Raw genomic sequence first — 16,807 nt, forward strand, 5'->3', positions numbered from 1 at the left:
CATTGCATTGCAAATGTTTAATTTTGAAACACATGCTGATTCTAGAAGAAGCTAAATATAAGGAATCCTTTGAAATTACACCTGTTGTTTTTTTAGTCAGAATTTGAATTAGGTTATACTTTTAGATGTCATGTTGCCGAGAGTGGCACACATCACGATGAAGTCTGGAAGGAAACATCCACAAAGGCATTTCATTTGTAGCAGTGCCCCTATTGAGTATGTCTGTTTCAGTCACCAATGTGTTTTGTTCTCCGTCCCTTTCAATTTGTTTACATTTGGCCCCTACTGGAGAGGGACAGTCTATTGATTTATTGTCCCCACTTCCTGAGAGTGGCGTTAAGAGTGCACAAGGCCCCCCCGTCTTCAGGCCCTGCTCTTACATTGTGTCGCCTGGTTGCTGGCTTCTGTTACAGAGACAAGCCAGGGAAAGGCCCAAACATCACAAGGACCTCACAAGAAAAAAGCCGCACAAGGGCTTGAGAGACAGCACCACGGCACAATGTAGCTCCGTCTGAATAGAAGACGCTGTGGGACGTTTGCCTCCCACAGAGGGCTTTTTTCTTCTGCGGTTCCCAACAAAACCATTTAGATTCTATGTGTATATATATATACATATAATACATACATAGCCTATGGAGTGCTGTCTTTCATATAATACATATATAAGATATATGATTCTATTGTATATATACAGTATTTATATGTGTATATATATATATATATACATATATGTGTGTGTGTGTGTGTGTGTGTGTGTGTGTGTGTGTGTGTGTGCGTAATTATTTTTATATATATATATATATATATATATATATATATATATATATATATAAATATAATACACACACACTATCAGGGTGGTTTGTATTCATGTTTTGTGACATCTCCTTTTGCAGATTGATATTTTTTATGAAAAGCACCTGTCTGAAATTCTACAGAACAATTTATAAGAGTGAAAAGAATCATTTCAGATGAAAGTTGAAATGCTGTTGTAAAATGGCCTTTCACTCCTCTCCCTTGAAGATAAACAATTTCCCATGAATATATGGCTGGGCCCCCTATCTATCACAAAAATCAGAATGTGTCCCATACTGAGCCTATTGTAGTCTATTAAAAGAAATCCTTCCCTGTGGCAACCATTTTGCAGGTTTCAAGTAGATAAATGCCTTCCAAGAGGGATAAGAATGCATTTCTACAAAACTGCATTAAAGAGTAATGTTTGTCAACTACTCCGATAAAAACTTCACAGTCACAATTCTTTTTAGAGGCGGCAAATGCATTGGCAATGTGTAAAGCTGATTGGTCTGGGGAGGCTGCCTACAGGTTAGCAGGCCTCATTTCCAATCTCTGACAGCAATATGTGTCACCGTGCGCTTCATCCTGATTGCTCATGTTGAACACAAACCATGGTCACTCTATATATGGAAATCTCTGTCTTCAGGGCGAAAAAAAATTAAAAAGGTGAGATTGGCACTTTAACCTCAATGCCCCCCTGAAAATATGTTTTAGTCTGATACATTATACTATTGCGAATTATTTATCAAGAAGATACAAGCTTGATATTTCAAAAAAATAATGAGATGTTGAGGTGGCAGCTGGAATGTTCTGGTCCAGCGAGCAGCATCTATGAATCGGGGGAAATGAAGTAAATATGGCGGGCTGGGGACACACCATGTGCAGAATGTGAAAGAGTGGAGTGCAGTGCTTTGGTGGCACTGACCAAAATCTTTTTCTTTTTTTTTTTTCTTTCTGTCTGTGTTGGAGTAGTAAAACACCAAATCTAGCCATGTAATGCTGCACCAATTATTAAAACAATTATATATTCATGAATTTTTAGTTTTAAAAAGCACTCTTTGCCTAAAGTGCTTTGAGTGCACATACTGAAGATTAAAAAAAAATGAAAATTGAATATCTGTTTCATGAAAAATGTCACCTATTGCTGGTTATCAAACAACTGAAAAGATGATGAGAGTCCAACCTGGAGCCTGTAATCTATCAAGCAAAAACAAAACAAGTGTTGCGCTAAGTTGAGTTGAAAGAGCCCACCTGTCGACACGCTGCATTCAGAGAACAAATCATCCAGTTGTTGCAGTCATACAAAGCGAGTGAAGAGACGAAAATCCATTCACACACTCTGAATACAGTTGAAGTGTGTCTCTCCACAGATGACTGTTATTTGAGAGAACAAAACAGAGAAAGGCTGTGTATTAATTCACTTCAGAGCCTGTCAGTCACTGCTTTCACTCCACTGTTAGTCCCTCATGCCTTGATGAACGCACAGTAATTAAGGTAAAACCATGACATGTTTGATTCCTTTAAGTCCCCCTACCACTCAGAAATGTGTTTTACTTATTGTTACATCACATGTGCAGAATGATGTATGTGAACACTAGGAGGCTGTTTTCACATTCATCTCCTGACATCTCACCTTTAATCTGAGTTTAAAACATGTGCTACAGTACGAGGATGATTTATGACATCATAACTAGTTAACTAGCAGCCGTATGTGGTCCAGTGTGCAACTTACACAAGTGTGAAAATTTGAAAAACTGCATTACACATACAATGAGAATGGACTTTTCAGTGAAGTAGGAAACATTATCTGTTTATTTATTAAACTTTTAAAATTAAAAAACATTTTCATCGTCCTAAATTGTCGATTTTTCAATAAGGCAGGAGGAAAAGATATAATTTTAAGAATTCTTATATGGGTAAAAAAAACCCACATCTGACACAAATTATTATTGCTAGCGGATTATTTTTCATGTCATAAAACATGTCTGGAGGGGGTCTTTAAGGCAGTGAGTAACACTCATACATACAGAGTGTCATTTAAAACTAAGGGTCTAATTTTAGGGGAATGATTGTGCTTAAATAAGATACACAGATTTGCTAATGTCAATGTAAAACTAAAAAAAAAATACATTTTTTATGTTATGTTTCATCCTCTACAGAAACTTCAAGCTTGTATTGCATATTTCAACTTGTTGACTGAATTAAGCAAATCAAATGAGAAGAAAAGAAACTGGTTTATTTCACAGCAAACTCCCCCCCCCCCCTCCCTCCCTCTCCTCCCCTCATCCCAAACTCTTGTCTTTGTTTTGATTTATTTCATCCTCTCAGAACATCCCGTCGCTTTTCAGGGCCCCCTTTGTTCTTGGTGAAGGGGTCTTTTATTTGGGAAAAATCTCCCATCTCAGACTAACGCTTTGCCTTGATGCAGATCTTCATTAATCTCTGGGGCCGCTGTGGGCTCTACAGCAGCCTGCCGTTTTGATGGGAATTGAATTTGATACCGTATTGTGGCTTGTATGGAAGCTAACAATGGCCTGTGTTCCTTCCTGTGTCTGTGCACAATCAGAGAGACCCAATTAAATAATTTGGTACAATAAAGGCGAACAAAAGGATACCCAGGCATAAAGTGAGGGCTCCAACATTTGCATTCTACCTATTTCTGTATCATGTTAATTAATTCGCTTTGAAACCACAGGGGAAAGCACAATGGAAAACAGTGCAGCTCATTTCAAAGTATGTCTGAGGATGCTTTATATTCAGGTGACATACTAAATCAACATTTTACAATAGAAAATTTCACATTTTTCTCTGGAGCATCAGAGACAGTTAAAAGTGAGTTTTCTTTTTTTTTGAACACAACTCCTTTTTATTTAATAAGTTTTAACTTATGTGAAGTAAACTTCATTTTGGAAAGCCATTATTTCCCACTTTTTCACACTGTATTGAGTTAAATTATAAACCGCTCTTCTCTGGCTCAGATAAATAATCCCACCTGCATTTGAATCGCTAGAATCTAAAATGAGTGTGATGATAACCTGCCCTTTATTAACAATGTGTGAATTGTGTGATATATAACTGCTTTTGTTGATGGTAATATGTCATATTCAATGAAGGGTAAATGAATTATCCACGAGTGGCCCGTGATAAGCGGTGATGGGACCCATATGGAGCTGTCAGTGGACCGCTGGTGGGCTCTTCTAGTCCAGCTGCTGTAATTGAAAGAAATGAGCCATGGAGCTGACACATTAGCAGTCTCCCCAGAGATGGACCACACAATGCACACACACACGCACACACACACACACACACATATCTTCTCACTTTTTAAACATCATCCACGTGTACAGACTCTATCCCCTGTAAGTATAACCCAGACAATGTCAGCCAGGCTGGCGCAGGACAGCGCCCTACTGTAAGTGAGACAGGGTGTAAGATTGGGTAGGTCTTCGTCTGGGTTAAGGGGATAATGAGAAACTGCCCTGCAGTGAGTTAATCAGCTCATCGCTCTCCCAGCACTGCCATTTATTTGCTGTTTATTCCCCAGCACAGGGCCCCCAGGGGGAGGCCTGTCTGTGAGGCAGCACCTGCAGCTTCCCCGACGCTTGATTTAGTGCTGTAAATGCTGCTTGTGGGCCAGATTACACTGGACAGTGATCAAACCTTATTTGCACTCTGATTAGACAAACTGCTCCCTGCACTGACCGAGCTGAAGCAATTCTCCTTTAGCAATTTTATACTGCTGCCCTGCGTAAAAATGATTAACACTGTCTGGGTGAATGTGGCAGCCATTCACCGGAGCCATATTCCTGCCTAGACCTGATTCTGAGTTGGTATCAGTTCTACTGCTAAAATCACAGCTATGAAAATATATTAAATGTTTAGAAAAACCTTATGGGGGTAATCATAGAAGTTACACTGTTTCTACCATGTTGATTAAAGCAGAGTAAAGCTTGCTGATCCTTTCACCCCCCCGACATCTCGCAACCGGCTTGATCTTTTCACACAGTTTGCCAGCAGAAGTTGAAATATATTTTTACCTAAAACAATCAATGTATGAATTGCTGGTGTTGTGCCCAATATATATTGAATATATCTCATAAAGTACCACATGGCATGTACATTGGAGATGACACACACACATGTACACACACTCATGCACAAATGGGCGTCAGACAAAGTGATGCAAACATTTCCTTCAAAGGTGCTGGAGCTTGGAAGAAATCACAAACATTGCTACAAAGTTGTGTTATATGAAGATAAAAGTTAATTAGCAGAATTTATCGGCTAGAACAGAGGTCTGGCAGGCAACACTTTGATATGTGAGTTTCCAAAGTAACCTGCAGACAACTAACAGAGCTCCTGAAAGACCAAATCTGCTGCCCAGATTATCATTATGAATAATGAATATAAATAATGATTATCATTATTTAATATATGACAAGAACATGTGTCATACAAACACACTGATTAAGAGGAACAACAATCAAAAGATGGACATGTAGTGTTCAAGGTGAAAGGGGGGGGGGTGACAAATAAAGCTGACATTCATGCTAATATGACCCAGCTTTGTATAGGTGTTTATAATGGGGAAAGTTGGTGAAAGTCATGTTTTTACAGTGTTTACATTATTTTGTGTAACCCCCATGTGAAACCCATGCATATACAGGCATATACACAAGCACACAGATACACACTCACACATGCACACACTTCTAAGAGCCAATATATCCTGTAACCTTCAAACATATTGTGTTTATTGTTTAGTCCCCTGTTGCATTCAGAGTGGAAGGCACTCCAGCTCTTTCTTTGTGCCGCAGATTTTCATGCTTTAGTGCTACACAAAGCCTGCTCTTTCCACCAAATGATCAGGCCATCTTAAATTTTTACACAGTGCACCTGAGACTGAATAGGTACGTATGTCGTCCATTGGCAAGGTCTCTTTTCTTTCATCTACTTCTATGCAGAGGCTAGCAAAGTATTAATGAAGCCGTTTTCTGATCTGCTCTCACTGATCTTCTCCCAGAATGCCTCTCCACCATTTCTTCTAGTATTTACTGCATTACCATAACCCTGATGCAAGGCCCATTTAGAATCGTGCTTGAGCGACTGGCAAACATATTAAAGCAAAGGGGAATTATTGTGAAGAAAATGTACAATATAAATAGCTGAAAAGAATAGAGAGCAATGCTCATAATGGAATCTGAAAGCTTTTTTTCCCCCTCATTGTCTCCCCTTCTTTCTCTAAACAACCTTCCTTTTTTCTGCTATCAGAGCAAAGTTCTCAGAGAGAAAATGAAATGCATTCATGCATCCTGAAAGAGGCTTTTAAGGTTGAGTATATCTCAAACAAAAAGGAAGGTGAGCTAAGGCTGGCCTAAGTATGACTCAATGTTTATAACCTTGCCGTACAGAATTTAAGAATGCTGAGGAAATGAATGAAGCCGACTTTAAAGCACATCACGGCCACATTACTGGGAGACTTATTGGTAATCATTAATACGTTTTGTCGTAAAGAGATGTGATGTGTGGTAGATTTTGTACAATGTTTCTGAATAATTAAACTCATTCAGAGCATTCAAAGTTACAACCTATTGCTGTTGAATTTGAGTTGGGGAACTGACACTGGCATTTTTTTTTAAGAAATAAATTTTTAGAATAATATTATTGTATTTTTATTGATTTAGAGTGCTTAAAAGATATGCATCTTGAAGATGAATGTACGCTTACGATAACGATACAAAGAGCATTTTTCTTAGCTGTCAGGCCCCCTCCCATTGCTCCCGGCCCCTTTCTCTCTTCATTTTGCTAACTGGTGCTCAAAGCTTCTCCTCCGCTGACCAAGCATCAGCTTCCCTGCGCTGATAAATGGGCTTCTTTGAATTGATGGCAGGCTAGAGGAAAAAGAGATAATCCTAGATAATGTGGACACAGTTTTCATTTCTTGTCACCCAATTAAACTGCAATTATCCCAAGTGCAGGAGAGGAGAAAAGTGGAAAGAATGGCCAAAGAATGGGAGAGCGAGGCTCCCTGGGACACTCTCTACCAGACACATTAGCCCAGATTTGCTCCATCCTGATAAAAGAGACCCATTTCTTGCACTTGGCAGTGCACAGTGAGTGGCAGACCAGCTGCAACCTGGGGTTTAGAAAAGAATGCCTGTACAATGTTTGTGCCATGCCTCAAAGTGGCTGGGAAGAAAAAGATCAAAATGTATCTAGGTTGTCGCCCTATTAAAGCAGTGTGGCGTTTATGGCGCTCCATGTGTCTTTAGCTGAGGACATAAAGGTTTTATCCTTTAACAGCCCGTATAGATTTTTTTTATATTATTATTATGCTAATGTCCAAGACGCATTGTCGGAGGGAACAAAAGTGTGTATTTTCAGAAACCTTTGTCATCACTGACTGGTCAATGTAAGAACCCTGGAGTTGACTACACAGGGGTTCAAAAACCTTCAAACAATCCACCAGCATATCCAAAAGTGCTTTGACCGAGAGCTTGTGTGCACCTACTGTTCTCTGAAAGAATCGACCGCTGCTCTTAAAAAAGGGACGCTTCCTCTGTGAATTGTTTGCCTATAGATGAATCAAGACTGACTGAAACTCTCCTGTGGCACAAAATCTAAGAAGTAAATGAATGTCTTTTGTAATTACTGTTCCTCTTAGTAATTATCACACGGGACAATTTATGGATTAACATATTGATTTCACTTGACCCCTTGGCAAGGCTTAATTTGGACGGAGATGATACTTTCGGCTTGTGCTGCCAGATGCAAACTGCCCTTGAGGCCCCCTCTTTGGAGCGTTTGCTCTTTAGGCGTGTCACAGCATCTTTAGCCAACGTCCCATGGGATGATGATCTGACACTCGCAAGGTCCTGGCCTTTGGTTTAGCTATCTATTCAGGGTGTATCTCTGCATGGATATTGACTTTTGCCAAACATAAAAACTGCACGAGTGAAAACTGAGAGGAGCATTCGTACGAGTAATTCATTAATCTTCACGCAGGCGATTAGCGCTTTGAAGTGTTTGGTTTTTGAAAAAGCCATGTTCCTTGCTTTGCCAGCCCTCCCCTCAGAGGCTGTTTAGATAAACATAGGGAATAAACAGATTACTTAAAATCATTAGACAAACATCTTAACACACAAACACATGGCTGCCTGCTTTGGAATGCTGATAAGTGTAACCCCTCTGCAACGGCATCTAATGATGTTGTCGCGTGTGCTGTGTGCTGCGTCGTGGTGGTAATGCATTGCTGATTATGGAGAGGGGAGAATACTCTGTCAAAATATGATCAATATGTCCTATAAGTGCCTCCGCTGCTCTGCATGAGTAATGGCTTGATTAAGTGAGCAACACGAGAGAGGCTAGTATGAATGCAGCCTCTCCACTGCTGTGTCCATCAAATAATGAGATCACCTGAGACAGCCACTGTCACGCATTCACCCCCCCCTCCACCCCCCTCCTGAACAGGATGTGCTGACAGGACACTTGCCCTCCCATTGATCATATTGTCATTCAAGCCAGTGCTTAGGATGTGCACACACACACATTCAGACACACACACACACACACACACAAACACCCACATGTTTGGATACAAAATGGTGAAATGCTGTGCCAATATCACTAATGTTTTTTCCCCGCTGGTATAATGAACTCTTACTTCAGTTGTTTGAAAGACCACTTGTTTTGTCCTTGAGGTATGTCAGACAACGCTGCTGTAAAGGGCTCACTTAGATAGATGTGACATTCAGCTGCAACAATGAGCCATCTGCAGGAACTCGGTTATTTTGCTCTTTTGAAAAGTGGGAGTTTTTTCTCTCTCAATGACATGGTTATTATCTTGGTCACTTAATCTCCTCAAATAAGATAGATTTCTCCTTTCAGGCCGTGTTAGAGTGCCTCTGTCAGAACGCGCTCAGACCATGGGAACCATAGAGTTCAGCCGCATCCTCATAATTTTCCCCATTTGATGGAAGTCACAGTCACTCAGGCGATTTCTTTGACATACTGATGAGTAGACACACAAAGGCTCTTTCATTGTTACAAGTGAGAGAAGAGGAGCATGGCTACATGCGTAATACACAGGACAGGAAGAGATGCAGGGTTGTGAGTCTGTCATACATATGTAAACACGCACTTTGAATTGATAGATCATGATATACTTAGATAATAATGATACATAAAATTGCAATTGATAGATAAAAAATTGAATTTGATTTCTATCCTTCTGCATCCTGCAGGAAACAGAGGCAGCAGAGCAGACTTGAAGGTTAACAGTCATTTATTAAAATGCAGGCCTGGAAAAAAAATCGCATCAGGACGAGAGATATGTCACAATGTTCTAAAAAAAAAAATCAGAATGGGCAAGAGATTATACAGTATGTCTGTGTCCTGGGCTCACCAATAACATTTCAAATACTGTCTTTCTTTCCTTTATTTGGACAGTTACATGGTTAAAAACTTAGAGGGAAAAACAGGACTTACATTTAAGGCAAGTAGGGGAACCAACGGACAACCAAGGTCAAAAAAAGGGGGGCAATCAGGTGCGTTGATTTCCCCGGAAGAAGGTGCAGCTGTGTGGAGGCCTCCCTTCCACAGTTAAGATAAAGAACGGAGGACAGCGCACAGTGTGGCAATATATCAAGGTATTAAATACACACAGATTGATTATAAGCAAATCAAATCAGTCAGTACCCACCACATAGTAAATCATCAACCTTAGCTGAGGGGTAAACAAGCAAAATAAGGCCAAGCAGAAGTCTTCAGCTCAGGCACTTTGTGCTCAGCAGAGGGCCACCACCATGGAGAGGTGACAGGCACTTACAGTATGATGCATGGTGGTCGGGATTCCATCACCTAGAAATGGTAGCAATTAATAACTGAAGTCTTTAATTAATCTCAACATAATCAAGAAGAGAAAAAACAGTAACAATACATATGAACACCATTTTACACATTTAATTTAGTGGAATAATTGTAAGGAAGCTTCTGCATTTTTAAGATGCTTAACATAAGTCAATAAGATTTTATATTGTTTTTGTACAAAACTGAGTGTGATTTCAGAACATATTGAGCAGTCTGCCCAACACTCAACAAGTAATGTTCACTCAAAGAAATATTTATTTACAGTATCATTTAGTCCCATTGTTGAGTTTAATATTCTGGTACAAACTTCATTAAATGATCTGCTTTTCATTTTTCTTTGGTGTAATTTTACTTTGTCTCTTCTCATAACTGATTGTGTGCAAGACTGTGAGGTCTAAAAGGCAGTGGACAATGATTTATACTAATAAAAAAAAATCCCTCAAGGTCATCTTTAGTAGAACACCTGTGAATGATTTGAGCAGTTTGGCAATTTGATTTTATCACATTTAACTTTTCCCTTATTTGTTTTGTTTTGTTTTTGCAGACTTGTGCACTGAAAAGGCTGCAAACTTGAATAAATCTTGACCTTTAATCTCAGTTTTTCAGTGTTTAAACCTTCGCTTCATTCAACCCCAGATGAACACAAATCCATAGATTTGGTTCTTCGTTTCCTATTCATAACGTCAGGAAAACTTATAATAAGGGGCAAAGGTGGTTAATAAGCTGGAAGCACTATACTGTCAACTTTTATACAAGTGTCTTTGATGTAGACTACAACGTTGAAGATGAACAAGTCACCCCTTTTCTCTGAAGGACGATGGCACACTATGAAAGCCCAAATAGCATGTTACCGTGCTGCCATGGGTTCAAGGAGATTGGATCACTTTTTGTTTGCGGAGCGGCCTCAATTCAGCTTCCACATAAAGAGAGAGAGACTGCGAGAGGACTGAGAGAGAGCAGTCTTTGTGGGGTTGAAGGGAAGGGGTGGATAAAAAATTGCCTTGGTGCATCAGTTTTCTCTGATCCCAACTGGAACTATAAATGTATCTGAGAGATGAGCTATCTGTGGCGGGCTGTGCCACAAGCAGGCCTTTTCTTCCCTCTGTCCCTATGATGAGTTAGCAGGACCTGGAGTGATAAAGCTGATAGAAGGGCTGCTATCAGGTGGCAGTCTGGGTAATTACAACTCTCTATTTGGGGCTTTGCAGTGATGCTGTGGCGATAAGGGGAATATAATGAGGAAGAAAGGCCAGCGATAATGTATCCGCTAAATGGTTCAAAATAGTCTATCATGGGAAAAGTCATCTCAGAGCCTGGAGGGAAACAAGTATCTGTGGATTTAAACCACAGGGCTCTGCAACAGAGAATATGTGGAAGGTTTAAGCCAAACATACGCCCTGTGGGGGGTAACAGCAATCACAGTTCAAAAATCTGACTTTTCACAAAGGGTAGGATCGGCCGTTTTTTAATGATCCAGGAAGTCGTTTGATTGCCGCTGCTATTTTGTTTGTGCCTCAGGGTGCAGAGATATTCTGCCGTGTGAGATTACATATAATACTTTGACAAGCGGCGGTTTAAAGACGAAGGTCTTATCAATCTTGTGGACTCCGCATCCTTCTGTGTCGCCATTCTACCTTCATAATGTGCTTTCAAAGTTTGTTGTATCTGTCAGCTCAGGTCCTCGAAGATTGAACTGACAATCACTCCTCTTTCCTCCCTCTTTACCATCATTCAAGCATTCACACACACTCACACACACTCACTCACTCCTCAGGGCCATTTGCCTGTTCAAGTCCCAAGTCTTCAATACACACACAGTGTGCAGTGTGTTCTATCTTGTATGGCTGTTTCATTGTGAATTACAGATCCCCTCACTAGGGATCATGACCACTATCAATAGTATTTTCCCTAATGTGATTAAGTTAATACTGTGCTCTATGAGAGGATTATTTCTCAATTCCTCTTGATATGCGTAATATTTAGGTTATGGTTGAGTAAATATTTTGGTTCTTCACCAAAATAATTCCCACTGAGACAAAGACATGAAAATCTGCCCTAAGGAGCAATAAAGACTGTATAATTAGAATGATTAAAGAACTGCACAACTAATTTGGCACTTATTGAATATATTTTGAGAACAACATTCAAAATAGGTCACATATTTAAACCACAAAAAAATATTAACTTTATTCACATTAATTATGTATTTATTCAGACATTCTGTGTGACTCATTTGAAGTGATGCTGAAGTCGGCATTGTCTCTTTACCAATCCGATCATTATATTGCCTTGCACTTAAGCATATTTTCTACATATTGTAAAAGCTTTAAAGGAACCTCATTAGACAAAATGACTTCTAATCTAAATGCAATCATCTTTAAATAGTAATCAATTGGATCCTTTACAACATTAAACTGTTTGTCATTGGCACTTTATCAAAGGCTCACTTAAGATTCTACAGCTAATGGTGTGTGATAGTGACAAATTGACTTTCAATACATCATACAGACAACACCTTTGTCCTTCAGTGTATGTATGTATGCTTCTCTGGAAAATGTATTTCCGTTTATTTAGATTTTGTTTCCTTGTTTAAAATCCCAGCTTTTCAGCTGGATATCTTTGTCTTAATCTCCCAATTTATTTCACCAAATGATTAACAAAAATAGGCTACATGATGAAAAGAGTTAACGGAAAATATGCAGTAATTATGCTTCAAACAATGTAAGAAAATTATTTATATTTTCCCCTCCTTATAGCTTCAGTGTTGTAACATCAACCATGCTGTTAAATATGTTTTTTTAGCTAAATGAATGATATATTTTTGGTCCAGATTTATTCTGTTTTGCAGTTTAAATCCTTAATCTGGAAATCTAGCGTAAAAAATGGAGCATGTTCATATAAGGATTAATAAAAAAATCATCAGATGAGAATGAGATGACTACCTTTTTTACTGCGAGGAGGTGCATTCACTGCTTCTCTCTTGGCCCGGCCTGCATGGGAGCATAGCTGAGCTGAAAAGGATGGGGAAGATCCAGGCAAGAGCTGTGATCAGACAAGAAGAAAGAAACCACATCAGGTACACAATCAGGACCCCTCCCTCTCCGTTTCTCCGAACCTCCCCGATAATGAGCAAACTTTCATGTTGCAGTAAATACTCTCCACTCTGTGGGGTTTGAAGTGGCAAACACAAGATATTGTTGTTTACCTAACTCACTTTTTTTTTTTTCCAGTCAAAGAAAAGCCATCTGATAGCAAGAGGTCAACTCGTGTTCCCTTGGAATCAATTTATTTTAAGTAAAAGACTTATTTCTCCTCCCTCCACTTCCAACATCTCCACAGTGGAGAATAACAGTGAACACTTTGAAAAGAAAAAGGAGGAAAAGGACACATCCTACAATATTCTTTATAGATGGAGGCTTTTTATGCAAACTGGGATTATCCAGGGATCCTCATCAACTCGCTCTATAATTTGTTGTACTTTCTCCCAGAGTTAGTGGAGTGTTGAGCAGAATAAACTGTTTGGTGCTATCATGAAGATTCTTGCACCTCCGGGGGCTCCTATTTCAGAGTGATGGCTTTAGCACTTTAGAGTGAACTGTGTGAGATCTCTCCGGGTAGGAAAATGGCCCCATGGGCTTGTTGTTGCTGCTGTCTGCCTTCTATTTGCATGATATTTTTCTATTCAGTCTTATCATCAGTGTGCTGTGAGGTGGGAGTGCTGGCTCCGTCTCAGAGGCTGGACCCAGGCTTTATCGGCAGGTAATTCTCCCACTCTCACTAACTCATCTTGAATTATTTAAGTGTCATTTCCAGGACCACAGCAGAGGTAAAGAGGGAAAAAACACAGACTGGAGTGTTGTTGATTTTATTTTATTTTTTTGTTTTATCTGATCTTAATTAAAATCACTAAATTTAATAAATTGTTTTCTCAGTCTGCTAAAAAATAATAAGGGATTTCATGAAATAGATACAACAAATCTTGACATTTTGATGAATAGAAAACATGCTGGGTGACTCAACTAGGCCAAGGTATTATTCAAAAAAAAAAAAAAAAAAAAAATCCAGTCATACAAAAGAAAGGCCGTGCATGCTTCAGGAGCAGGACAGTGAGGAAAGGTATTTCTCTACAATGTCAAACAATCATAAACAAAATTATGAGATGAAATAAAACTGCAGGGAGAAAAATGAAAAATTATGAAATCCCCAGATAGGCTAGTGAAAAGCACGTGCGCGCGCGCACACACACACACACACATACACACACACACACACACTATGAATTGCACTAAAACCTCCCGATAAGAACTTCCCACCGTAACTTATTCATATAATTCATAGCAATTTTTTTGCCCGTTTTGTGTCATGAGAGGCATATGCTCCTGCAGAGTAAGTGGAGCGCTTCATTGCAAGGAATGTTATCGGGGTGAATGACAAGCCGACAAAAAAAGGGCGCACGGTGTTGAGAGATGCTGCGACTCAGTTCAGGCAGCAGGTTTGTCTCTCATCTGGTCCTTTCTGGCGCGGATCATCCCCACCTTGTCAGGTTTCGTACTTGAGACAAAAGAGCGATCTCTCAGTGATGTTTCACCCCCGCTGCAATAAAAACAACTCTAATCCTTGTTAACAGAATTTTTAAAACAAACTCAACATGCAGCAATCAAAGAGGCGCTTGTAAATTGCGCATCACTTTGGGATAGGTTCGCGTCATCACTCAACTTTCACCCTGTCAATAATCGACCACATATTTTATATCAAAAGTAATTTTTAGTCCAAATTATTATTATTAATATTATTATTATTATTATTATTGTTATTATTATTATTTATTGAGGAAACTGTCTAAAGAATAGGAAATAAATAAAAAAGAAAAACAGTATGGTGAATTGAATTTGACATTCATTCATATCCTAATTGAAACGCTCGACCTACAGCCTAATTCCTCATTTATATTATTGTTCAATACAGCCCTTCTCTATTTCTTTGTGTGTGTGTGTGTGTGTGTGTGTGTGTGTGTGTGTGTACATATATAATTATGTACAACGGAGAAGGTGCGAGAACAAACCACTTAAACCTACAATTTACTCAACAAGTCCTGCAGATAACTGTAATTGCTTAGTTGAATATTCGACAACCTCATTTCAGTTGTCGATTCGCTGCCCTTGGGAAAGTCCTTTGAAGTGAAAGTGAAAAGGGGGGATTTCAGGGAAGTAATTAATTTCACCAAGCACGATTAGAAACACTTCAGACCTCCTCGACGTTTGCGTATTTACGACAAAATGCCACAATATCAGAAAATTAAAGAAGACATTCTTCACCTTTCTTGTCGTCTACTTCACGCAATGCTTTTTTCAATGGCAAGTGGCACCCATTTGGGGGAACCGGTGAGGATGAAAGGTGAGGAAGTAAAGAGAAGACACCGGCGAGTACGAGCTGGTTTGATTGTTAAATGAAACAAAAAGTGACACGGAAGACGCGATTAGGCGCGTGGTGATAAATGTTTTACACAAAAAAAGGACAACGCCTGCGTGTTTTTCAAGTATTTAATGGCTCAGATTCAAAGCAAGTTGAGCCTCAACTTCAGCGATATGTACCTGTCATCTGCAGCCACTCTCACCAAATCTGTCAGCACATGCTGCCATACGTAGATGCGCCAGGTAAAGAAGTTAACGACTTTAATTGAACTTAACAGCTGCGACGTCCGTTGTTCATTAGAATATAAAGGTAGGCTAATTAGCGCAAATAACACCGAGGTCACCAGTCTGAGTTGAAACACTGATATTGTAAATAAAGATAGCTTCTATAATACATGACGCGTTTCTCCTTCAAACTCAGGGTGGGAAATTAAAAAAAAAAAAAAAAAACGTCCAGCAGTCGTCTGCGTGCTTAACGCTACTGCGCATGCGCTAGTGGCACTTTCACTACCTGCCACACAATCCTGTATTTCACATGGGGCAACCGGGAGTTATCATCCACTTGCGTAAAAGCAGCTGCTGAGTGGTGGTTGACAGTCTCAGGCGACAAGAGGAAAACAAGACAGCGGGGTTTTTTTCTTCTTCCTCTCTCTCCCTCTCTCTCCCGTTTGCTAAAGGCGTAGCCTACAACTGATGGATGCCACCATGGAGCAGAAAACATAAATTGAGCACTCGTAAGGACGCTGCCACTTGTACTTTTCAGAAGATAATCAGCGGTGGGATGAAGAATTGAAGTCTTTCAGTAAGTAGCCCAAAAACACCAGCTTCGGCTTGTTATGAATCCGTGACTGAATGTTACACTTTATAAAGGATCCATGTGTGTGATTTTGTGCTGATTTTTGTGCAAGTTATCTATCTGCTTTGGCTGATTTTTTTTGTATTTATTTATTTATTTTCCCAGAGAGTTTGTCAGAACATGTCTAAACCAATGGATCACGTCAAACGCCCGATGAATGCTTTCATGGTTTGGTCCAGAGCCCAGCGAAGAAAAATGGCTCAGGAGAACCCGAAAATGCACAACTCCGAGATCAGCAAGAGGTTGGGAGCGGAGTGGAAACTTCTCACCGAGTCTGAGAAAAGGCCATTCATCGACGAAGCCAAAAGACTGCGAGCGATGCACATGAAGGAACACCCAGACTATAAATACAGACCGAGGCGGAAGCCCAAGACTCTGATGAAAAAAGATAAGTTTTCTTTCCCGGTGCCCTACAATCTCGGGGAGCACGACGCGCTCAAAGTTAGCGGGCTTACCGGTGGACCACTTTCCGAGTCCGTCATTGGGAACCCTGATAAGGCGGCAGCGGCTGCAGCGGCCGCAGCGGCCAGGGTATTCTTCAACCCATCCATGACCACGAACCCTTATTCCTTTTTCGACCTGGGATCCAAGATGACCGAGCTTTCCCCGCATTCGTTTCCGTACGCGTCTCCGTTGGGCTACCCGCCGGGAGGCGCCACGGCTTTCACCGGGACTGGCAGTGTAGGTGGCGGGACGCACACCCACACTCACTCACACCCGTCCCCGGGAAACCCAGGCTACATGATCCCCTGTAACTGTACGACCTGGCCCTCAGCAGGACTCCAGCCGCCCTTAGCATACATCCTCCTGCCCGGGATGGGAAAGCCTCAACTTGAACCGTACCCTGCATATGCTGCGGCATTATGATAGGCCCACT

The 16,807-nt window shown here is 40.3% G+C and overlaps 1 protein-coding gene and 1 long non-coding RNA gene across 2 annotated transcripts in view; one reads left to right on the forward strand and one right to left on the reverse strand.

Annotated features, from left to right (window-relative positions):
- Positions 1-9,061: 9,061 nt before the first annotated feature.
- Positions 9,062-15,345, reverse strand: LOC137192743 (uncharacterized). Its single transcript, XR_010930621.1, has 3 exons — positions 15,255-15,345; positions 12,606-12,705; positions 9,062-9,654 (listed from the first exon to the last, which is right to left on the reverse strand). It is a non-coding gene; the product is annotated as an uncharacterized lncRNA (long non-coding RNA).
- Positions 15,274-16,807, forward strand: part of sox21b (SRY-box transcription factor 21b) — a 2,840-nt gene continuing 1,306 nt past the window's right edge. The window contains exons 1-2 of the mRNA XM_067603664.1: positions 15,274-15,876; positions 16,036-16,807. The exon at positions 16,036-16,807 is cut by the window's right edge and continues 1,306 nt beyond it. Of these exons, the coding sequence (XP_067459765.1) occupies positions 16,051-16,797 (747 nt within the window). The 5' untranslated portion in view covers positions 15,274-15,876; positions 16,036-16,050 and the 3' untranslated portion in view covers positions 16,798-16,807. The remainder of the gene's footprint in view (positions 15,877-16,035) is intronic.

This window comes from Thunnus thynnus, chromosome 11, assembly GCF_963924715.1.
Source record: "Thunnus thynnus chromosome 11, fThuThy2.1, whole genome shotgun sequence".
Lineage (NCBI taxonomy): Eukaryota > Metazoa > Chordata > Actinopteri > Scombriformes > Scombridae > Thunnus > Thunnus thynnus.